This window comes from Aphelocoma coerulescens, chromosome 2, assembly GCF_041296385.1.
Source record: "Aphelocoma coerulescens isolate FSJ_1873_10779 chromosome 2, UR_Acoe_1.0, whole genome shotgun sequence".
Taxonomy (NCBI): domain Eukaryota; kingdom Metazoa; phylum Chordata; class Aves; order Passeriformes; family Corvidae; genus Aphelocoma; species Aphelocoma coerulescens.
Window position 1 is genome coordinate 76,657,004 of NC_091015.1, and position 24,851 is coordinate 76,681,854.

At 41.6% G+C, this 24,851-nt stretch overlaps 1 protein-coding gene across 1 annotated transcript; it reads right to left on the minus strand.

The window, feature by feature from the left end:
- Positions 1-2,128: 2,128 nt before the first annotated feature.
- Positions 2,129-16,369, minus strand: SMIM13 (small integral membrane protein 13). The gene is made up of 2 exons (XM_069008105.1): positions 16,166-16,369; positions 2,129-5,540 (listed from the first exon to the last, which is right to left on the minus strand). Exons 1-2 carry the CDS (start codon positions 16,239-16,241, stop codon positions 5,347-5,349), a joined length of 270 nt encoding a protein of 89 aa, XP_068864206.1. The 5' UTR covers positions 16,242-16,369; the 3' UTR covers positions 2,129-5,346.
- Positions 16,370-24,851: the final 8,482 nt, after the last annotated feature.

Here is a 24,851-nt window from a genome sequence, read left to right on the forward strand (position 1 = left end):
ACACAGCCCCAGTGGTTCAATTTTACACACAGTAGCAGCAAAACTTGCTTTGAGCCACAGCCTGTGTTACTTGTGAACAAACAAATTTGCTGGTAGAAGGCTTTCAATTCCCCATAAAAGATGTTAAAATACTCTAGTGCAGAGGAGAGGAAATTGGTATGACATAGAACAAGGTATTCTCCTTTGCAGTGTTCTGAGGAAAACACAGTTCACATGTAACTTCTCGTTTTGAAACTTCAGTTACCTGCATAGAAGGCTCGATGTTTAAATAGAGTGTGGACAGAAGTCAGCTGCCAGAATTGTTCAGCACACCCAGACCCAAGGAGAAGGAATCACAGGCAAGTACCTCTCAGGCCACACATCCCACATCTTCGTCTTACCCTTCTCAGTTCAAGTACACTGCCAGCATTTGGGATGAACCGTGGTGGCAGCACACACAAAACAAGCCAGCAGAGGCAGGTACACCACAAATAGTATGTGTGCAATACTTGGACAATGACCCCAGTGGCCACATTATGGCCCCATCCCATCCTTCCCGACATATTAGAGTCTCTCAGCTACCAAAGTTAAAGGAACATTTGTGCTATTAATTTCCCGCAGTGGAAACTGAAAAGCCCCATGAATAGAAACATATGGAATATAAAGCCCAAAATGTACTTGATCGTAGTGTCCCCCTTTGTGAAAATAAGGACATTAGTCTTGGTTTGATTTCTGCTGATAAGAGATCTCCTGCCTCTAAGAGACTTGTCCCCCACATTTACACAGACCTGCCTCCTCCAAAGGTGACTACACCCTCAGACATCACCACTGGTTGGTTCTTCTGTTGACTCCATAACGCTGTGTTGTCCACTCACAGGTCCACCTTCACATTCCTTTGCCTGAAGAAGCGTCCAACACTGCTACACGTCAACACAACCCTAGATCAGATGACAGCCTTCGCTCAGGCTCTATGAACCAGTGCCAAAAAGTCTCCCTTCCATCCAGCTGTCAGAGATAACACCGATTACAAACATCCACAGCTCTTATGTTTTATGATCAAAACATAAGAGCTGCTGGTGGACATGAAGAATACAGCAATACTCATGTCTTAAACGCTGAACATAAATCCCAGCATATTCACACTGCCAGCTTCCAGTGTGATCACAGATAAAAGATGTTCATATGACCCAAGCAAGATGTAATACAATCTTTTACAAAGATTGTGTATTTTAATTACATAGAATCAAGGCCACAGGAGACCCCTGATAGCACAGGCACACCCACAGGGAAGGCATGGTACCAGTTAAAACAGCTTTTGGTAGAACTTGCAGCAAACTTGCACAACGGCACCTTTATTCATCCCACCAGAACAGACCACAAAGTGGTTCCTTGGGATCAGCACCAAAGCAGAAAAGCAAGCATGTGTTTCACAAGCACCTGACACCAGTTGCCCATCACTGATTGTTCTCACTTATATTAGCCCCCAACAGACACCACCACATACAAATCCAACTTTCTGAGGTGAAAAGACCCAGGTGCTCAAATCACGTAACACCAGGACATTTTGCTGCACTCCATTAGTACCCTGTTTTTACAAGTGAGAAGAGCAGGACAACAGCAAAACAGTTTGTTCTCTCAAAGTGTTTCAGATTTTTCTTCAAAATCTTCTTTTAATGTCCGATTATTAAATAAAATAACCCAGGATACAATGTATGCATTTTACTTAACAGAAGCAGTATGAGATGAAGCACGTTCTCACTTCCTTCTCCTGTACATCTTCATTTCCAAAGTAAGAACTTCCTACTTCACTAAGACACTTATTTTAAAAAACTAGTCCACAGCCAATCTTAGAAGTATCAAGAAAAGCAGAGTGGGGAGGTGGTTTGATTTTTTGGGGTTTGTTGTTTGTTTCTTAGTTGCTAAAATGAAATTACAACTTTCTAGGTATAAGGCAGAAAAAAGACCTTTACTAACAACTGCTCTAGAAGATATACACTAACCTGCCCTTTACAATGAAGTCATCTGCAGGTATTACACCAGCTAGAATGTGATTTTTTACAAGTCTTTTGTAGTGTTTCACTGCTCAAACAAGCAGTCTAATTCTACAGACAAAATCCCATTCAAAAAAACAGTCAGAAAATCACTCAGGTCAAGTATTCATATCAAGTCTGGTTACTTTATTTTTCATCTGTGCAGTCAGTTAAAAGAACAGTTAATGATGAAAACAGACAACCACAGAAGCTTTAGGTACAGTTTCATAACACTGAAGAAGCAAATGACTACACTGAACAGATTCTTTATGCTGGTCATTTCCAAACGAAACAGAAGGACATACGCAGGTCTAGTTCAGTGTAAAACCTGATATTAAGCAGCAAGGTGATCACAAATTGCAGCACTGTCACATACAACACAGGAAATTACTGCTTATTCAAAGTTACACAGCCCCTGCAACAAAAATGATATGACTATATTTAAAATAAGAACCCAAAATACATTCAAGATAACGGCTGCAACAATAAGGCAATAGTTTTAAAAACAGATCCCACTAAACTAAACAAGACCAACTGTGTAACCTGTTGCCTTCATAAGGTTTCAGACTTGGATGGGTCAATTCAAAGTTAAGTGCTTACCCACCACTAAAGTTTCAGAAGAACATTGGTAAGAACACCTGAAGACATGAGTATATTGGACTGCCAGCAATCACAACCCAGGTCTTATCACAAGTATGCATCCCACACACACAGCTTCGCTCTTACACGTTTGCATGACGTGCCCTGTACAAAGATTTCACTACAGTTTCCTTCAAGAAAAATTATACATTGACAGAAGACATTAGCATTCCAAAATCCTTCCAAACCACATTATATAATATACCTTTGGCCAGCTACTAGTAAGATCATTAAAGCTATACACTAGGCAGACAGCATTATTGGCAGCTATGTCACAACATTAAAAAATTAGCATCAGCTACTGTTTTAAAAAAGAAAGAGACTGAAAATAACTTTGGGGAGTGAAATGTACACCTACCGACAGCAAGGAAGGGAGAAGGAAGTCATTTGGCTAGAGCAGATGAGCTACCCAGACGTTCCACGTCCATCTTATTGCATATTTTATCAGTGTCTGCATTCAAACCCACATGGATTTCTCCTTCATTATCTTGCTCCAGAGTCTTCAGCAACCTTCAGAGCTACCCTGAACTAGCTATGCATATTGTCATAACTTCACACTTCTTCACAGCTCCTAGAAGCAGGGACTATGTTACTGTTTCTTGACCAGGGACAGCATAGGCATCAGCCTTTTGCTGTCTTCTGTGCACTAAAGTCTAGGTAAAGTGAAGTGCAATGGAGTGTCAATACCCTATGTCAGTACAGAGTAAGTATCTTTATTTGTAAGTCTATATCAGCAAAGCTTAAGACAAAGATGCTAATTTCTTAAGAAAAATGTACCAGTACTTGATTAGCACTGCTAGACTGGAAGTCTCACCATGTGACAAGACAGAACCACACAAGAAAACTGTGACATTGTGTGAGGCAAACTGAAAGCAGCAGGGAACAGAATCTGATTGCTTTTGCTCAGTTTGAATAAATGGGAATCTTACTAATTAAAAAAAAAAACAACCACCAAAAATCCTCAGTCAACCATCGTTAGACATTCCCTTGCCAGCACACAGGACAGAGGAGGAGACTATCAGTATTTCACTATGTGTTTACACAGTATGTGCATACCTGATCATGCTTCAAAATGTAACCTTACACTTAATACATACATGCTAGCAAATAAAGTCTTTTAGACTCCAAAGGAAAGTCAGGGCTGATTTTATCTTATGTATTTTAATACTGAAACATCCAAACAATTTTAACAAGAATGCCCCTCACTGGATTTTGAACACTATTCACAGCTGACAAATTAAAACATAAAGGCACTAAATGAGTGCTCTTTTCCCAGATGTAGGAGTACTTGATGAAAAACCTAAATGCTGCTGCTTTTTGCCATATAATTGAACCAAACCACAATTTGGAAGCCATAGGTTTGAACTTCTTAAAAACTGAAAATACAAGACCAATTTTATAGTCCTGATTAAGTTTTTATACACAGAATAATGATCCAAACACTACCACATATCCAAACTTTGAGAGAAAACTGAAGCTGTTCAAGATGAGACCTGTTGGTAGTTCTTTCTCATACACACACCAGAGGTGGTACATGCTTGTTTCTCCTCTTTCCAAAATCTCATGCATCAATCTTCAGAGCTGCTAGATAAACAGAAGTGGAGCTCTTCATTCTGAAGTGCAATGTCAAAATAGTTGTATAACTCTTTCTTAGAGAACACCAAAGCAACTGCTGATTGCTGGTAAAAATCCGTAAGTCCTCCATCAAACGTGAGGTACTAAATTCCCTGCTGGAACACCGTCAGAGTGTCCCAGTGATGGCTGACAAACTGGTAAGAGAGCCTTAACTGCTTCCAGGAAAAAATTATGTCAGATACCAAATACCTGATGCAAAGGTGTACAAGGAGAGCTAGAGAAGTGCTTAGTATCCAAATACCAAAGATGACACTTCAGAATACCAAACAGTGAGTAGTGCATAACCCAGGCACCTTCCCGTCTCCAACACAGGTTGGACTTGGAGTAAAAGGTTCAGGAAAAACATTCAGAAGCCTAGCAGGACTGTTTAACCTGTAACCCTTCTTATATACAAAAACCAAGAAAACAGGTCTTGCCACCTGATTGCTTTCTTTACATCTCCTTTTTTAACAAAAGAGGAGATAATAAAAACCTCCAAATCATGTGCATCTAATATGATTTTTCATATTTCCTTTATACTTTTTATATATACAAGAACTTAACTAAAATCTCACTTTAGAATACATTCTAAAGCAGGATATTCTTTCAACTGATTTTTGAGTTCACATGCTTTCTCAAGGTTGAAAAAATATATATATTCATATACACCTAAGGAAATAAAACTCAATTTCACTATATGAAGTTACAGTGCTGTAAAGAAAAAATAATTTATAATCTATTTTAAGTCTGAAGTGTGTACTATGTTCAGACTAATGCAAAGGCTAAGCCTATGGTCCAGGACCTGTTCTTCAGCTGCATGCTGAGATAGGAGATACAGGAACTCAGCATTTTTGTGATGGAGATTTCTCTCCACCTCGCCATTCTTCCAGTATTCTATGACTTGCTGCTGAAGCCCCATCTGAACCTCTACTGCAGCAGCATCATCCATTGGTAGCTCAGAAGTAAAAGTCCACAGAGATCAATGTTACCTCTTAGGTCAGTTTGTCAGTAAGATCACACCACTGAAGGACACAGTGCAGAGGTATTAACCATTCACAGTTACTCAGACATTCAGTGGAGTACTTTAAGTCGTGTCTTCTGTAGGTGCCCTTCGCTGCCGAGCCGATTTCTGTCTCCCTCTCTGAGGCGAGGGTGGAGTTTCCTGTTCAGCTTCAGTTTCTGAAGGCTCGTTGTCTCCCTGCTGGGACCCCGTATCACCTATCAATTCTCTCAGGAATTTGAATTTAGACAAAAACAATTGCCAGACCACATACCATCCTGCAGGAGAGAGAAAAGAGGTACTGCTTAGTTACTTCATAGAAATCGATAGTCAGCTCTCGGGCAAAGTACATCACAAAAAGGAAAACTCAGCTCCCATCCTCTATTTGCCAACCCCAACAGCCCTCCACAACACATCCACTCCTTTTTACAGTCCTACAAATACCAATTCCACTTTATGAAGTCCATCCTCATCCAGAAGCAACATTGAAGCTCCAGGAACTTTCCAAAATGAACTGCCACAGCAAGTAGCTGGGTGATCACCATCGCACAGATAAAGGTCTTAGTTGTCAGGAGGAAAGAAGTCCTATGGTTATATCTCAAATAAGGACTCAGGACTCATTACACAGGCACTGTGAAAAGATTGCACTAGAATTTTTACCCTCACTCAGCAAACACTCCGTTCTAGAAATCACATTTTAAAAGTTGCATTACATAATTACTGCAAAGCACACTTGCTCAGATCTTCAAATTAATACCATATTTTATAATAAATCCTATTCTGAAATGGACAAGGTCTTCCTTATGTTCACTAGAAGACCACATCCCCCAAATTCAAGGAGATCCCTCACCATGCCCAAATCCCACTAAAGTAAAATTCACATTCTGTGGTAAATTATGTTTGGATCTACTGCTAAAATACTCTAGGTTCCAAAATTATGCAAGTAGAGAGCTGCAATGACCACATTTCTAGAAACTCTCTTAAAAAATACTTAAGAGCCACCTACTCCTCCTTCTCTCTCTTGCCTAAGTGTTTCTGTAACAGGTAGCCAAAAAAACTTTAAAAAGCAGATATAAATATATCTAAACCTAAGCCAGAATTTTCATTTTGAAAGAACCCACTAAACAGGAATACAACTTCTCTGTGAAATACAGTTAAGTGGAGCAAAATTTAAACAGCTCTTTGAAAACAAATGCTATACAACCATAATTTGCAACACCAATATCCATCTGGCCTGCACAGAGCTACATATTAATAGTCCCATTCTCTGTTCAGAAGGTCTTGCCAGCTATTCAAGCCTATACTGCTGACCTATTCAGATATTAGGAGCCCTATTTTACAGAGCTAGGGAAAACTGTCCTCCCAATTACACAGCTGCCAACAGAAGCAGACTTACGAGAAGGGATAACAGGACATATTAGAAAGGGGGGAGAAAGACTAATAAATAACTAATAAATAGGTAACACATATAACCACAGCAACTCTGTATTTCTTCCTCTTGTAATATGAGTCAATATGGGCAATCTATTGCTTATGACAAAAACAAGATCCTACCCTTCTCCTCCTTCCTGGAATACTTTTCATATCCTGCAGTTTTTTAATTTCAGTAACTTCTCTGCTCCTGAGGAAAGTTGAAGGAAAGCTTTTATATGACAACCTTTTATGATCTAAATTAGCTCCTAGAGCCTACACAAGTATTTCCTTTCCCATGAACACCTAAACCCTTAAATGACTTGTGACTAAATTGAATCTGATGCCCTGCAAACGTATTACATTCCCTTGCACCTAGGAAAAAAAAAAAAAGGATGGTAGATGGCTGGGTTTGGCTTCTCTTTTCTTTCAGAACTAAAGTAAAAATTGAGGTAGCAGCTCTCTGAAAGTTGCTTCTACTGAAAGGTATTTCAAGTCTCTGAGACCTTCAATGCTTTGTGCATTCTGGAGACCTTTAACCAACTCATTTTTCTTGTAGTTCTAAACATCATTAGAAATAATTACATTTCCAAGAGCTATGCTCATTTCTAGTTCACAAGGAAAAAGATGCATGAAATATTTCAAGTAAATACAAGACACTTGCAAGAAAGCACAAAATATTACAAGGTGTTTAAAAATGTCTTCAACTCCCCAATTTGTTGGCAAAGTTTGAGACACTTGAGTTAGAAGTACGTGAGAAATACATTTTATTAAATTCACTTAAACACATGGGGGAACTCTCAGGCACAAATTTTTTCTTGGGGTTGCATTTTATTTGGCTGTTTAAAATCCTCACCTGCAAAGTGAATTATCGAGGGGCATTACTTCCAGAGGAGGAAGGGAGGAAGGGAGAGAGGAGGATGAGCCAAAAATATTCAGGGCATTCCCAGAAGGGTTTTAGGGCACTTTACAGAAGCATGACTTGAGTGTATTTGATGTAAATAAATATTCCATTAAGGTAGGTATTTTAACTTAAGCTAAATAAAGTGAACCACATGCTTCCTCTATGTAAGAGACAGTCCGAAGATCCCTCATCTGCCTCACGATCATCGCCGAGGACAGAGACTGAACACAGGAGTCCTGGCCTGGCTGAGGTGGGATGTCTGCCAAGTGTTGCCTACGGGTGTGCCCGCTGGGAACTGGTACGCATTCCTGAGGAAAATTAGTGCAGGTCGCAATGGACTGCGCTGTTCTTGCTGCCCAGGCGGGAAGGACTGCGCTGAAGCAGAAAGGAACGACCTGTCCTGCACACCTGTCTTGTGCGTCTGTCCTGTACCTGTTTCCCAAAGCAAAGGACCCCATAACAATGGCTGTAGATTTCCCCACCTCTTGGCCAGTTGCCCCTTGCTTCTGAAAAGGACTATAAAGGGACTTTCTGAAATCACCAAGTGGGAGAGATCTCCCCACGGAAAGAAGACGAATCTATTGGCGGAAGACCACGAGGACTTCGTCTCATCCGTTGGTAGCTATTGCCCCCCCCTCTTTTTCTTCCTCCCTACTTTGTCTTTCTTTCTCTCTCTCTCTCTCTCTCTCTCTCTCTCTCTCTTTCTCTCTTCTATTGCATTACTGTGTTGTGGGCACTTAATAAAGGTGCACTGTTTTGATTTAAACTGAAATTTCTTGTGTCCTTTTTACACTCTGAGATCGATAAACGAACCATCACGACCCCCGCTTGCATTAGCGGATCGTGACATTAAACTGGCGTCACGGACAGGATCTGACAGACAGAAGGGGTTGCAAGGTTGTGTGTAGTCTGTAATAGGGGAAGGACGTTACGCTCCAGCCGCACCTAGCCCGACACCCCGAAAGGGGTGAGCGGTGTCTAGAAAGCAAGGGGGGTGACTTGAATTTCCCCCAAACTGCACACGCCTAGGTGAAAAGCACCCCATACTCAGTTGAGGGCTCTGTCTTCAGATTTTTTCACAAAGATCTCTTAGTGTAAAAGGGGGAACTGTGTTTTTTGGTGTGTGCGTGAATTTGGACTGCTTGGTGTAGTGAAGAGACAGCCATAAGTAACTTAAGGAGTACCTCCCAAGCAGATTTGGTCTCTTCACCCACCCAGGGAAGCGAAGGGAGACACAGCGAAGCTGTGTGTGTGTCGCAGTGTGTGATTAACTTTACCTCCTTGTGGTGGTTTTGATCCTGTCATAAAATGACTGAAAACCCCAGTGCAAAAGTTAAAGCTGCGTTTTATGCTCTGCTAGCAAAACATAATGCCCGGCCCTCTCCGGGAGGGGAAGAATGGGCTCAAAATAACTGGTTTAATTTGGATTATGTGACTGATAGAGTATGTTCTTTACAACATGAGACTAGATTTAAATTTGGCCGAAATAAAACCATAATCTGCTCTGTTTTAGGGGCATGCCTTGCAGCAGCTATAGATCATCGCTTAAAGCGATGTACTGAGGAGAAAGCAATCATAGATTCCCTTCAAAACCTAGTGGAGATTTTACAAAAACAATTAGATGAAGAGAAGAATAAAAATCATTTGCTAGAGGCTGCTTTAAAAGAGGAATATTTTAGAAATTCGAAAAATGCTGACTCACCAAAAGAGACAGAGGAAAAGGAAACTCCTCACATTGACCAAATATACCCCCAAAAAGAACTAATACTAGTAAAAAATTGTGGAGAAAACTGCTGCCCTCGTGTGAGACCTTTGATTAAAACTGAAATCTCTTGTGTCCTTTTACACTCTGAGATGGATAAACGAACCATCACGACTCCCACTTGCATTAGCGGATCGTGACACTCTATCACTGCAAACAGGCTACTTAACACCCAGAATAACTACAGGGTGTGTGTTGGGAAAATACTAAAGACCGTACAAAGTTCAATCACACTCTCAAGAAAAACAGCACTAATTTCTTTTTAGTGTTTGGTCTGTTAGAGAGCAGAGCAGAATGGTCTAAGTACCCAAAACCCCAAGTACCACAAACAGACTTTGGAGCTCCACACTACAAACAAGACAGTGTAAATAATCAGCCAACGAGACTGGTTCTAGCAGCCAAACAAACAGAGCAGTGGTAACAGGCAGGTGAAACAAACCACGGTGCAGCGGGTTGAAAAGAAAATTACAACAGGCTTAGCCAAAGATAATAGTGGGAGGGCAACCAGGCTTGAAAACGAGAATTTCAAGAACTGCACAAGGTCTCGTAGGCTGTACCAGAGACCTTTAGGTATAAAATAATCAAAGTAGAAAGCTTTCTTTCTTTCACTTGCTCTAGTTACCGTGCCAGCTTGGATGGAAGGTTAAAAAAAAAAAAAAACCAAAACCCCAAAACAAACACACGTGTCCAAATCGGGTTAAGATTGCCTCTTCAGCTGAGCCTCCCTGTCACCTCACTGTTACTAAATAAACAAGAATTTCCTTGGAAATAACCAGACTACAAAAGAACAAGTCATTCCAGGTAAGAAAAAATCTCTCCAGCAACAATATCAATTAAATACATCATTAAATAAAGCCACACACACAGACACAAAGCCTGGAGGCAGATTCACACTACTGAGTTACCTCTGAATCAGAAGACAACGCATTTTCTATAAATTTCACATTATTTTAAGAACACTGCAAAATGGTAACACCTGGCACTGTGCCATACTGAAGAACTGTATGTTACATAGCAGTGTGTTTACAAAAAGAAAATAATTGTAAACTAATTTAAAATACACACAAAAATCCAAGGAAAATGGGCGTTTCTATGCATTCTTCTCTGTATGTGGCTCAGTTTAGTTTTGAAGGTTTTTGCTGTAGAGCTCTTCCTGGACAGGTAACTGACACCATTGGTTTGCATCTCTAACACTTCCACTTTGTTCAGGTAAGCTCCTCTCAAAGAAGTCCTACTGGTTTAGCTTCACCACACACAAAACATTTGATTAGAATCAGTCTTTCAGTACTTGCTTTATTTTCTTTAGCTATTTGATTTACCTTTTAAAATCATCCTTAGCTTGATTGAGCCTGTGGAAGCCAAACAGCACACCCATAACACGCCTTCAGCAAACAAGCAGTGATGACATGCAGACTGTAATACATAATATTTTACACTAACTGGTGAAAGAAGTTGCCTCTCAAAGCAGTAAGCCAGACCAAACATACATTAGCGCAGTGCAAAGCAGGGGATCCAGTTCTTGATGTAGCAGATACTTGAATCCAATGTTGCAAAATCCAATGTACCAGTGTTTTGCAGAGGCAAAACAGCAGCTCCCAGCCTTGCAGAGTTTAGTACTCACTAAAAGCTGGGAGCCACCATCTCACTTAAAAATTACACAGCCAGATGCCATGCAAAGTCATTTAAGCCACATTTGGTACTGTGCCATCAGTATGTCAACCCCCCTCTTATAAATCACAATGCAATGTGTTTATGAAGATGGGACTGTGAGTCAAAGCTTTTGACTAACTCGCAGCAGATCTATGTAACATCCATGCAATTCAGATGTTAAACAGATTTTATGATTTGACTACATTTCATTAAAACTACATTTTCTGCTACTTCCCACACCAGCTCTTGGTTCTTTGTAAAGGGGAAAGAAACAGTGATCCAACTACAATGTTACTCCCACTCCAAAAGTGAGGGATAACAAGTCTCAGGCCCATCTATTTCATTCACCTTGCACTGGCTTGTATGCAACAGCTAACAGTTTTCTTTATTGGAGCACATTTTCCTCTTCCGTTTGAATCAGGAAAAGCAAACATAAGAAAAACCCCAGGGTTAATATGGAGTGCTGGGGAAAAGCAGCTTGATTTTTCTTATGTGAAATACAAATGAAACCAAGAAAGGAAGGACAGTGATGCAGTAACTGCACAACACAGAGAAGATCTGACTTCCAGTTCTGAACCTGCTGTGGAATTCCTGTGCAGTCTTGCAAGATCATTTTACTTTTGTGTCCCTACTGATTTGAAAATAGGATGCTATCACACCAGAACATGGGAACTGATTTAGAACTGGGGTATCACCATGGTGAACGTTGCCTATATTCAAATGCTTAAGTGTCCATCACAGAAAATCCTAAGTAGCTACAGCTGCAAAAAAATGAGCACGGAGCTTCAGATGCTAATCTGAGATTTGGGAGAACAGGGTTCTAGTCCAAGCTCTGTGTCAGATAACTTCTGCAACAACACACACAACAACAACACAACACACTTCAACCACATCTCTCAAACAGTGCAGCACGAGTATACTGCCCTAGTGTGGACAGCTTTGCTATGGAGAGGACCAGACTGAAGGAAGCACTGCTCTGATGCTGGGATAACAGAGGACATCAGGTGACATGGTGCTTGGCTCTGCACAGCTCCTTAAACCGGCTCCGATTTAATGCATCACTACCAATTGCTGACTGAGCAAAAGGAAACTTGCCCTTTTCTCATCTCCCATTTATAACAGTTTCAAAACTCACTTCAAATTAAAGGATATTTTCTCTTTATAAGTTGCCTAATCAAGCATGACTTTACTCATCTGTTGAGGTACTTCACAAGAATCGTTCATTGAAGATAGCTACAAAGCTGTTTAAACAAAGCATTAAAGAAAAGTTATTCAGGCAGAATTTCAGGCTGAAATGTTTTCCCATCTGCAACTGAATTCAGACTTGTGAAGTGAACCACACATTCATTTCAGCACTTAGAGTTACATGATTTTTATTTTAAGGTTGTACCTCTCAAACCGCATTTCATTAGCCTCTTTTGCCAAATGAGATGAACATTTCCATCTGTTTCAGTGAAAGCACTTTGGCAATTTTACTTGGTTCCATGCATTACTATTCTGGGAAAATAAAACAAATACACAGAGGTAAGCAGTACTAGAGTTCACCTTGGCTGGTATTTTATTTTATCCTATATCTTTGACTATGCACAAGTTCCTCCCATCTCAGAGGTACATGGGATACACAAAAGCAGCAATAAGATCACCAGAAAAAGAAAATCAGACAAAGGTGGCAATAAAAGAAGTGGAAGGAAGTTATCTTAGTCCCACTTTTAAAAGAGCAACTGAAAATTTGCTGTGTTTACAGTACCTCAATGGTTTCTATGTCAGATGTGATCAGTTTACAAATGCTAGCTGCAAGCCTCCCGTGCTTCCCAACTAATTCAGATTAACACTGAAAGTAGCAGTTGCCAGCATCCAGACATGTTTAAAAGAAATGAGGTCATTTATTCAAAGTACATTTATAGTCATAAATGCCTAATTCACATTGCTGAAGAACAAGTCAAAGTAACTTCTGATAATTTGTGCTCTGAATTTTGTCTTTTCACTTTGAAAAAAATAGTAAAGTGAATGTTTTTCTCATTATTTAAGTTTTGATAGCACTTATCACACCATATGTGGATGGGCAGCAGAAATCCACATGATCCTAGAATGTCTGCTGGATATTTAAGTCTATTACTCTCAGCAGGCAATCACATCATGAACCCTTTTATGAGCCACTCAAAATCCAAGTCCCAGCTCTTTACGCTCTCGGCCCTGTAAGTTCCTCTCATTAGGCTGTTTCAATACCTCTTGTCAGATGGCTGGAAAATATTCTCATCATCAGAGCAAGCTTACTCCAGATTATATCCAGCCCTTCCTATGTCAGATTTGTCCATTAATTTGTATGTCACTGGCTAGCATTTACTCATATCCTGTCACACACAGCACTTGGGCAGCTTCTTCTCCACCTTCTCACCTACAGGCTTCCTAGGGATTGGGAAACTGCCTATCACCAGCACAGATAAACAATTAAATTCAAAGTAGCTTGTACTCAGCTTTTTTTCCAGTAGTGGTCTTGACACTGTTTTCCTTGAATATTTTCCATGGCTAGAGAAGTATAAGTGGCATAACCAATATTAATTAATTAATAAATGCTGTGTGATGGAGAAAGAATTACAAATACTATAAATCACTATCAAATCTTATTGAGTCACTTCTAACAGGGTAACAGTTCAAACTCCTCCCCAAAAAACCCAATGAATGTGTCAGCTTCCTGTGTTCAGTACCTCTAAAATCTAGGTGACTTTTAGCAATCATTTTATAAGCTCTGACACTGATTAAAGTAAAACACAATGAAGGATTCAAAGCAAAGTATTCATGGAATTCAAGATGAATGTCCAACATGTAACTCCAAATTGCTAAGTATTTACAAGCCACTTAAAAATAAAGTTATTAATTACTTCTGCTCTCTTTAAGCAAGAAAGCACTAGGCAAAGGGTGATGTTAGCAGCCAAAGTTCATGCTTAGCATTTCAATTCCATTTGTCATATACAGACAAAAGCAGAAAGACTTGAAGAAAATGATCCTTGTTTTTGAGTTTGAACTGCATGTTGCAAAACTCTTTCAGCAAGACAATAAGCAAAGATCTTGTATGCATGCTTTAAAAATATAAAAAGCCTAGCAAGTACTGCACTGCATCTTCTAGAAGTTGAAAAGTGGCCAGTCAACACCTAATGAGGGTAGAGAAACTTGAATAAATATCCACTTAGGTCACTGTTTAGTCTGTAACAACAGACAGTACAGGACATGCAGGAAAAGAGCACACGACCAAGGAAAGTATTAGCCTTGCAGTTCCAGTTATCAGTATTTCACAGATTTCCTCACCCAAGATAATGACCAAGATGTTGACCTTTCTTCCATGAACTTTAAAGGACAGAAGTTTCAGCATCCAAAATATTCCTTGTTAATGAGCTTGTAAATGATTTCCCCATTGTGTAAAAGAAAACTTTTTGTTTTCAGCCTGTTGCTTGACCATTTAACTTCATGTACTCCAACTCCTCTGCAATGATGACATTTCACAATGCTTCCCACTTCACCTTTGACATGCTACTCGGTGGTATAGCCATCACCCAGTCTCCAGTCACCTATTTTCCAGGCTTGACAGATCTAACCTGCTTAGAGTTTCTTCATGCTGAAATAATTTCTCAGCTCTCAACACAGAATTGCTAAGCAAACCCTATCTTTTTAAAAAGAAACCAGGATTTAATTTCTTTTAATGAGGTAATACACTTTAACAAGAAGATACACTGTGTGAGACACACATATGGATGATTCCTATAGAAGCATAATGACATTTTCTCTTCTATTTTAGGCTTCTAATGTTTGATTTGCTTGCTATAAAGCATTACACAGATATTTTGGAGAAATGCTTGCAATTACTTCAGTTAATCCTTTCTTTGGGATAATAACAGCTCAGTTTGATTTCAGTATATTTCTCCATTTAAATTACATGTGTATACAGTTCACACTATGTCCATTACTTCACACATGTTAATACTGGACTTCACTTCCCATTTCACTATCCAGTCCCTTGATAATACAAAATCTTTTCCCAATGCTTTGTCATTTTGACAACAACTAGCAGTTTCTAAACTATCAAACATCAGTCTTCACTTTGTTCCCTCGGTTTTTCAGAAACCACTTGTAAACCCACCTGGCACCAAGGAGCCAGGTGGGGCTGTAAGTCTCACAAGCCTCTCATCACATATTATGGCATAGTTTGAATTTGCTGGTGTTATTTTGTTTGTTTGGGGAGCTCCAAGCTCTAGCCACAACATTCACACACTGCATGGCTGATTCCTTCCAAGAACTCCAACAGACCTGCAAGTCATGCCTCCCATTGAAAAAACCCTTCTCTCTGCATATTAAAAAAAAAAAAAAAAAAGGCAAGCCTTGGATGAATCATCAAGGTTGGAAGAGAGCTTTAAGATCATGTAGTCCAACCATTCACCCAGCACTGCCACTGTAACCCCTAAATCACTAAACCATTACCCAGCACCACATCCAGACACCTCTTGAACACCTCCAGGGATGGTGACTCCACCACTTCCCTGCGCAACATATTCCAATGCCCGACCACCCTAACAGTGAAAAAACATTTTCTTATATCTAATCTGAATCTGCCCCCTCTCAGCTTAAGGCCATTTCCCCTGGGCCTCTCACTGCAAGCACAGTAGATGCACCTCACTACAACCTCAGCTCAGGTGGTTGTAGAGGGCGATGAGGCCTCCCCTGAGCCTCCTCCTCTCGATCTGTATAAGAAAAAAACCTAAGAGCTGTCTTCAATCAATTCTAGCAAACAGATGTCAGAAGCTGAGGGGTGCCAGTCCCAACTGCACTTCTTGCACTCACTGGCATTTCAGACCCGTGCATGTAAGAAGCACAAGATGATTGCTCAGGAGTCTCATCACTAAAACAAAGCCCTCCGTTTCAGAGGAAACACCGAATTAAACACCGAAGTAAGGCTCTGAGAGCATATCAAGGCTGGAAACGACTCGGGAACAAAGAGAAGAGGGCGCTGCACACCACACACGCTCCCCCACACGCCGGGGCACGGTGCCCTTTCACTTCCCTCATCAATCCGAGCCAAGAGGAACCACCACAGATTGCGAGCCCGGCGGTGCGAGGGCGTGCGGGGAGCACCAGCACCGCCCGCCGCAGCGGGGCCAGCAGCCGTCCCCTCGCGCCCCGGCACTCACCGCACAGCATGAAGAGCAGCACGCAGGCCAGCGTGGCCACGATCACCAGCAGTGTCAGCCCGATGCTCTGCCACATCGCGCGGCCGGGGGGAGCCGAGAGGACCCGGGCCGGGCCGGCGGCCACAGGCACCCCGCTCCTGCTCCTCCTCCCGCCGCCGATCGACCGGCGGCCGGGCGGAGCGGGGCTCCCGCAGCACCGCGCTGGCGCGGCGTGGTGCGCGGGAAGTCCTGGGAGTTGTAGTTCGTCTTCTTCCCCAGCCAGCCGGAGCGGGAGGGCGATCCCCGCCAGCAAGGACTACAAGTCCCGATGTGCCCTGCGGCACGGTGGTAATGGCGGGGGGCGGTGAGGGCTGTGTGAGGGCCGGGGCGCGGCTAGTGTGGTAAAGCCCGGGGGTGGCGGGGGCGGCGGCGGCTGGAGCCTTGGGCAGGGCGGAAGGCCCGTAGGACTCACGGAGAGGTGGTTCAAGGCCAGGCTGGAGGGGGCTCTGAGCGGCCTGGTCTGGTGTAAGGTGTCCCTGCCCAGAGCAGCAGGGTTGGAACTGGACGATCCTTCACAACCCCAACCGTTCTATGATTCCATCGCTTTATGACTTAGATTTAGGGATGGGGTAACCTGATGTCTTAATCCTCTTTCTCCCTCTTCCCCTTCCTGGCCTTGCATCCCCACAATGGGATGGATACAGGGACAGCAGGAATATCCAGGCCTTAGCCAAGGAAGTGGATTCTACACCTGTGCCACCCCGACGTGGTTCGAATTCCACCTGACCTTGGCTCTTGCCCTCTGTTGACGTGATGGTGGCGCATCAAAGTTGGCCCTTCCCACTTAAAAGAAATCTGAGGAAATAATATCTCCCTGAACTGCGACATAGTCTTGATTGTGATACGGACTTTGCTGTTAGCACTGCAATAAAGGTATAATTTTCCTTCGTAGTGTAAAAGAGGCTGGTTAATGTTTCGAAAACTACTGGAGTGTGTGTAAATTCAGTACTACAGAAGCTTAATTTCCCATGGGCATGCTACCTTTGCAGTGACACATCAGAGAAAGCTAGTCCAGTTCTTTGCTTCTTTTATGCAGTATTTAAAAATCTCCTCGTTTAAGTGAAGCTAAAAATTCTCTTGTTTTCCTGAACTCCGAGCATGCCACATGCCTCCTCCTTTCAAGATACCTGTAAACCAAAATCACCTGCATGTGCATTCCCCCTTCCACATCCTTAAATTTGCTGTCACTTCACCAAAACAAACTAGAGTGCTCTCTTTCCAATCCTAGCCTTCTTTTCCCAACATTTCAAGCCCTGTTTAATACTCTGCCTGGAGTATTAAACCACTTAGCATGTCTTTTGCAAGTATCATTTAATTTGAAACATGTTTTCTATTATTTTTTAAGTTTTAACTTTTACACATCTGCCAATCTTTAAATGTTACTAAAATTCTCGCCTCAGCACTTGTTGCATATACTTAAGCAAGGTTTCTTTTGTATTGCAAACAAAGCAAAGTAGTAACAGTTGCTACCATAACTTTTGAAAAATAAGCTTCCTCCTAGCTGCACTGTTCTGTTTCTCTGATATCTCTGATACTGCTTATCATCTGCAGTTACAGTAAGTTCTCTGGATATGGGGCTGCTACCTTCTCTTTTCTGTAAAATAGCTGTCACATTTTAGGGCTATTAAAATATTCCAAATACATCATCCTATGGTTCCAAACTGTAATAATAATAATAATAATAATACTAATAATACTAGTACTAGTATTTGATTAATTCACATCACATCCCCAGGCATTGCAGAACCACACAGCATTCAGAACTGAAGAAAGATTTAATCTTGGAATCAAGTAATTCTGGAGTGATAAATATATGTGATCCATATATATAGGCCTTGGATATACATGGATATATACATATATATATATGTATATATACATGGATCATACATATATGATCAAACATACATAGTACTCTTCAAGGCAATATGGCATTTCAGGCATACACTGTGATTCTTGGGGTGTCCTGTGTAGGGCCAGGAGTTGGACTCAGTGATTCTGATGGGTCTGTTCCAACTCAGCATAGTCTGGGATTCCAATAGACTAGGAAGAAAAAAATGAAAACAAGTAGAAATTAGAGTTCTCATCTGTTCTGTGCAGGTAAAGGCCTTCTAATCAATGTGTGTTCAGTTTGGAAAACCTTGATTTTACTTAAGTGTCCCTTTCTCTAGTTCATTCATCAGGCCAGTCACTTTGTTGTAGAAGGCCATCAGGTGAGTTAGACATGATTTCCTGCCCATAAATCTATGTCGACTAGTCACAGTTACCTTGACGTTCATGTTCTTGGAGACCACATGAATTCCAGGAGGATTTTCTCTACGACCTTTCCAGGGGCTGAGATGAAGCTCACAGGCCTGTAGTTCTCCAGACTTCCTTCTTGCTCCTCTTGAAGATAGAGGAGATGCTTGGTCTCATCCGGTTTCCAGGAACCTCTCCCAGTCAACACTGGATTTCAAAGCTAATTGGGAGTGGCCTGGCAGTGACATCAGCCAGCTCTCTCAGCAGTCGAGGACACAACCTCTCAGGCCCAGTGAACTTACAGTACTTCCATTTTGTGTAAGTGTTCCTTAACCTGGTCCTCCTCCACTGAGGATGTCTCCCTTGCTCCAGACTTTCCCTCTAATCTCTTGCCTGAGACTGCTGAATGCCAGTATGGATAAACTACTGAAATTGTCCTCAGGACAGACATAAAAAGGACTTTCTGGCATAGTGGCTGAAGCACTTAAATAGGAGATAGATGTGTAGGTGAGGATAACTGGGGCTGTTACACTATAACCAAGCCATGAGATACAAGAATAAACTCTTCCTCCTCCAACCATTTGGTCAACACAATCTTTGTTATTCTATTTTTCCCAATACATGAAATAAACCCTTTCTTTTGAGCCACTTGGGACTGTTGAGACTGTGTCAGTTGAGACTTATATGCAGATCCCCATCTGAATGAAAAAAACCAAACATATTACATGTATTTTACCTAAGACTTTTCTTCAGATGAAAGTTAATTGACACAAATAAATACACATCTGTCCCACTACATATCATTTCATGTGCTAATGTGCCAAAAATCTATGCCATGTCAATGATGATGCATTTGGGATAAGGGAGCTGCAATGTGGGCAAAAATTGTTATTTTTCAAAATCCCATAAAATCACACACAAAAAAATGGAATTACTGCTGGACACAAGAAGTTTTCTATTCACTGAGTTTCAGATATAAGGTTGCTTATACAAATCTATTCTTGGTATATCCAGTTCCTTAAGTGTATATGTGTAAAGTGGAGTCACAGAATTGGATATAGCTTGTCCATTCCCCGAGGAGAATGGAAAAACCCACTCATGACTCTATGACCTTTTATCCGTCCTCTCGTTACATGCTCACTGCATACTATCAATATTGTACATTTAACACTTTTTCCTATGATGTTCAACACTGATCAATATTCCCACATCTTCTCTCAGCGTGTACAACCATGGACACGCTGAGATACATTTTAGGGTTGGGGAAAAGAGGATGCTCAGGCCATCAGGCAGCAAAAGGACTGCAGCACCAGACCAGTGAGGGGGCACTCAGGGGTCCTCTGGCCAGCAGTGCACCAGACCGTGGGCTGGCTCACAGCAGCAGCATTTGACATGTTTCCTCAAAGCAGCAAGGCCCCACAATGCTGTGAATAAGAGAGCTAAAGACTCTTTAGCTCAGGGAAGAGGGGTGCAGATGCTGAGGGCACAAGCCTTATTTTCAGGGTGTAGATCTGATTAATCTAGACCAACCAGTTGTTTTACAGCAGCCAGATAACCACTGTTTGTGTTTGCATAGCAAGACAAGGGGAGGGATCTTATTATCCCTCCTTCACCAGGGAGAGGGCTGAGGCAGACAGACACATCTGAAGTATCAACTGGTTTTTGATTGTCCCTTCTAGCCTGCTTTTGAGCTGGCATGTGGGGAAAATCCCATGCCTCCCTTTATTTGTAGCACAGCTTTTGCTGATGTCAGGTACTGCTGTAAGTGCTCAGCACTTCGACAAACCAACACTCAGTTCCCTAGAGGGAGGCAGCAGAAAAAAGAATGAAATAATTGATTAGGTGTAAAAAAATGACACGTAAATATCATAGAAATTATACTGTATAAGGCATGTATTCTGGTCCTGAAAAGGAATTTTGGCCACTTAAGATTTTTTTTTTCTCCTTTTCCAGATCCTTGCATCATTCATGGCCTCCTGGTTTTTATTATCATCCGCATCCCACATTGATGAAGTGAGTATTGCCGAAGGCTATTATTGCAAATAAGGCTTAGTAAAATGAATATAGGCAGGAAGAGCAAGTTAAAGTAATCCAGGCAGTTTCTGTTCTACAGTGTCCTAATTTTTTAATCCTTCTCTTGGCACATATGGCATCTCTGAGGGTAACTGGCAACCATATTAACTACTGAAGCCAAAATAATGTATAGGAGCTTGACTGCCTATCAGTTGTACCCCAGAAGCTGGGCAGGTAGTGATAGTTCATGCAGAAAGTGCAAATTGTAGCCCCTTCTGCTATTTAGAATATGCTTGTTGACCTTCCCACTGCTGACTTTCTTTTGGCATTGATGCACTTCTCTTTCCTGGGGCAGGAATACAGAGAAAGACCTCCTTCCCACCCCTTTCCCTCTGACTTACATTGTTATTCACGATATTCATATTCACTGTGAGCTCTCTGGTGTAGGTCTCAACACAGCAAGACCATGGTCCCAAACTGGGACCTCCACCTGCTACCCTAACACCAAATACTAGTGGCTGTAAGAGAGAACATTCAGGTTCCTCCACAATTCACAGCAGTTAGTGCCAGCAGGCTCCTCACAGGAGACGTGCAGACAGCGAGGAACAGCAAGGAACTACAGTCTTTTGTAACAAGTCACCTTCAGTCTTTACTTTGGAGCCATCAATCTTTTCCCACTTAAATGAACAACACGGACTATTTGTATAAAGATGATAAGCATAGGAGGGATGAGAAAATTCTACTTATGTTAATTTATAGACTGCCAAGCTATATAACTAAACTGTATCTGTGACTGCAGCCAAGGACTTTTCCTGTTGGAAAATGCTTTCCAGCTGTCGCCAAGCCTTTTAAGAGTAAACACCAGCAGTGCTGGTTTGTGTCCGAGAGAGGGTGCTAAAACAAAATATTTACTCCAAAAACTTCAGAGCTCCGCGATTGCTCAATTCAATGCTTCCTCCAGCATAAATTTATTTTGACTTACTTTTTCTTTTACTTGCTCGCAGCTGGCAATTTAATACAAGCTTTAGCTTTCTGGACATATTACACTAGCTGTAGTTTCAAAGCTGAAAATGACATTTAGAAACAACTAACCATACCAGAGAAAAACAAGGGAACAAATGTCCAAATTTTCACTTTATCCTGATTACTCAGATTTGATTCCATGCAGGTTTATTACTGACAGTTCTGAGTTAACAAAAATAACAAAAATTAACAAAAGTTAATGGAAGGAGGGGAAATTCTTTACTGTGAGGGTGATGAGGCAGTGAAACAGGTTGCCCAGGGAAGCTGTGAATGCCCCACCCCTGGCAATGGCCAAGGCCAGGTTGGATGGGGCCTTGAGCAAGCTGATCTAGAGAGAGGTGCCCCTGCTTATGACAGAGAGCTTGGAACTAGATTATCTTTAAGGTCCCTTCCAACCCCTATGATTCTATAAAATTCTGTCACACTGACCTTGTAACTCCCTATGGTGTCACTAGCAAAATCGTAATCTGCAGGTACATAACCATTGTCCTGTGCCAAATAAACTAGAAAAAGAATGGATAACAGATGGAAGATATCCTCTTTCATCTGAGCTAGATGCTCAGAGACAGAAGAGACATTTTGCCAGTGAGTTAGATAGATGCTGCTGACAGAACAATTTTGTGAAACAGGCATGTCCTGAGTTTAAATTCCAAACTTTGGAAGAGATCATGGTCAAGAGCAGTGACTGCTAATAGGTGACATGGTAATGGGAGACATAAAGACTTTTCTTTCCTGAACTAAAACTTTACCGTGCTGATTGAAATCTAGTGGGAGCTGAGTGTTGCTGGTAGTTGATCAGTGGTACTGTGTCCACCCTGTTTCCTACTGACCTGCAAGCCCAGTGGGACCTGTCAGCTCTGAAGTCAGTGCAACTCAAAGGTGCTTTTCATAAGATGCAGAGATGTCCAAAATCTGACTGGATATAGCCTTGGGCAGCTGGCTGTAGGAGGCCCTGCCTGAGCAGGTGGATTGGACCAGATGGTCTCCAGAGGTCCCTTCCCACCTCAGCCAGTCTGTGATTCTGTAAATTAGGAACTTTGTGATAAGGTGCAACCTAGAACGACCCCTAGACCGGCAGTGCTCAAGCTAGCTCCCTGTGGTATTGCACTTTTAACAGTGGTGGTTGTGTAACAGTGTTTCCCCAGAATCAAGTGCTGTTTAAATTGCCTTCTCCTGCTCTTGTTTTCAGGCAATTTCAGCTGGAACTAAGCAAGTCTATTTGTCCATATGTTGACTTTTTTTCTGCCTTTTATCTCAGGACAATATGCTATTCAACAATCACTGAAAGCTGACTGGCAGAGGTCTGCTGTGCTTGGTGCCTGGGATCCAACTAAATGCATGGCATCACTCTCCCTACAAAACAGATGAATCCAAATCCTGCCACAGCCCTTAAGTCTCCAAATTCAGGTCATTAGATAGGTGTTAAAAATATCCATAATGCTATTACAGCTTCTCTTAAATGCCACCAGATTCACTGGAGACACTATTGTTTTTATAAAAAAAAGTTGCTACTCTAGAAGAAAACTAGTTAAAGAAGGAAACTATTAATTAGTATGAATATAGTGTGTCAGGAACAAGGAACTAAAGAAATTAGAAATGTGGCATCTTTACCAAACTTGAATATATGTTTCCTTTTTGTTTTAGACAAAGAAAAACAAGAATAAAGACAAAAATACCTTGTATTACCATATTCTTAGGTCTAGATTTGGCTTGACACACTAACCCAGATTGTTTTGGACTATAAAGAAATTGGAATAAAAATTGTGAAGCCAAAGCATTGCAATGCACTGGGTCACTACCGTGTTCCTCTGCCAGTCAGCTTCCAAACTGTTCCTTGCTCTACAGCACCTAAAGAGTACTGAGTCTCTTGGACAAAGAGGACAATTTTCTGCTTAGGGAACAATTTTTCTGGGGAAAAAATAGATATCAAAAAGTATTTCTCCTCAGTATTTCAAGATGGTTTGTAATGACACAAAATTAAATGACTAACCTGTGGAAAAGATGAAACAGGGGAAAGGCTGGCAGGTCAGCCTCAGGAATTGCAGCAGTTAGTGTAGACTAATGCACTGGAATTTGGAAGCTTGAGCAAACAAGTTTGTGTCTGTAAAAGTGAGTTAGAAATTACATAAGGACATTCTTTCATGTGAATCTTCTGGCAGTATCATTTCTGGGTAGACAGGCAGCCCTGAGAGGATAGCCATCCTCACTGCCTTTGGTGGATATCTGTGTGTAGATCTAAGAGAAAGCAAAGGCTGAAGTAGCACACGGACAAAGAGCCTATCCGGAAGGAAGTCTCGAGGTCCAGAACATCAGTGCTACATCTTGGAAAAGTATAGCATGTCTGTACACCAAGTACACTTTAGTTTGTGAAGATGACACCACTCCTGCACCACACATGGTCCCCTTAACTTATTTCTGCTGTTTGTCCCATTGAAATCAGGAAACACATCCCTGAGCTCTGGTCAACAAAACTATGAACACACAGAATTGAGAGGGCAGCAATGGAAGTTCAGGTATGGATATGTAACTTCGTGACAATTTTTCCTTTAGAAAATAAAATTAAAAAGTGAAAAGTATGAATAGATTTTAAGAAATGTTATTTCGATTTCATGTGCCAAAGACCTCTTTATTGAAAGCAGGGGTAAAGATGCAGAAAATTTTCAACAAGCTTTGGTAGTTTAAATAAATGTTTTATAGTAGCTGCAAGACTTTGTTAGCACTCAGAACAAAAATGAGTTTTGAAGGTATGAGATTTTGTGCTTGTTACACTGAGCACAAAGCCACTTCTTTCCCTGACTCTTTTTCTGTTGTGTATTGTGTATTCTGTTGTGCTGAGTTGTGATGGGATCAGTAGCTCCTGTTCTGTGTGATTTTTGTTTCCTTCCTAGCCAACCTAAACATTTGCTTATCAATCCCTCCCTAACAGACAGATCTCCTAGGAGATGCCACAGTTAGAATCATAGAATCATTTAGACTGGGAAAGACCTCTGAGATCATCGAGTCCAACCAGTAAAACCATTAGGTGATGGATCTCACTTTGGCACAGTGTGTGGAGGATTCAAGGCTTCAGGTTAGGGAAGTTCAGCTTGCAAATACAAGTGCTGGGCCATAGACCACGTTGAATGCAACAGATTCCGTGACTCTCTGCTCCCGAAGTGGCCCGACAGTGAATTGAATCTTCCCAACAGGGTAGATTCCAACAAAGGCAAACGGCTACCATCTGCCGTGGCAGCTGAGTCGGTGATGGAACAGCACCACTCAGCCTCTCCCCCTCCTCAGCTACCGCTCCCCACCACCTCCCCATCGCTCGCTTTGCTCTGCCCTCCCCCGGCGGAGCCCCAGCCGTCCCTCCCGCCCGTGCCCGCCCTCAGCC

Coding starts and splice junctions, on each gene's coding strand:
- SMIM13 (XM_069008105.1), bottom strand. CDS start 16,241: ATGTGGCAGAGCATCGGGCTGACACTGCTGGTGATCGTGGCCACGCTG. Junction 5,541..16,165: donor GCTGCTCTTCATGCTGTGCG/GTGAGTGCCGGG, acceptor TCTCTCCTGCAG/GATGGTATGTGGTCTGGCAA.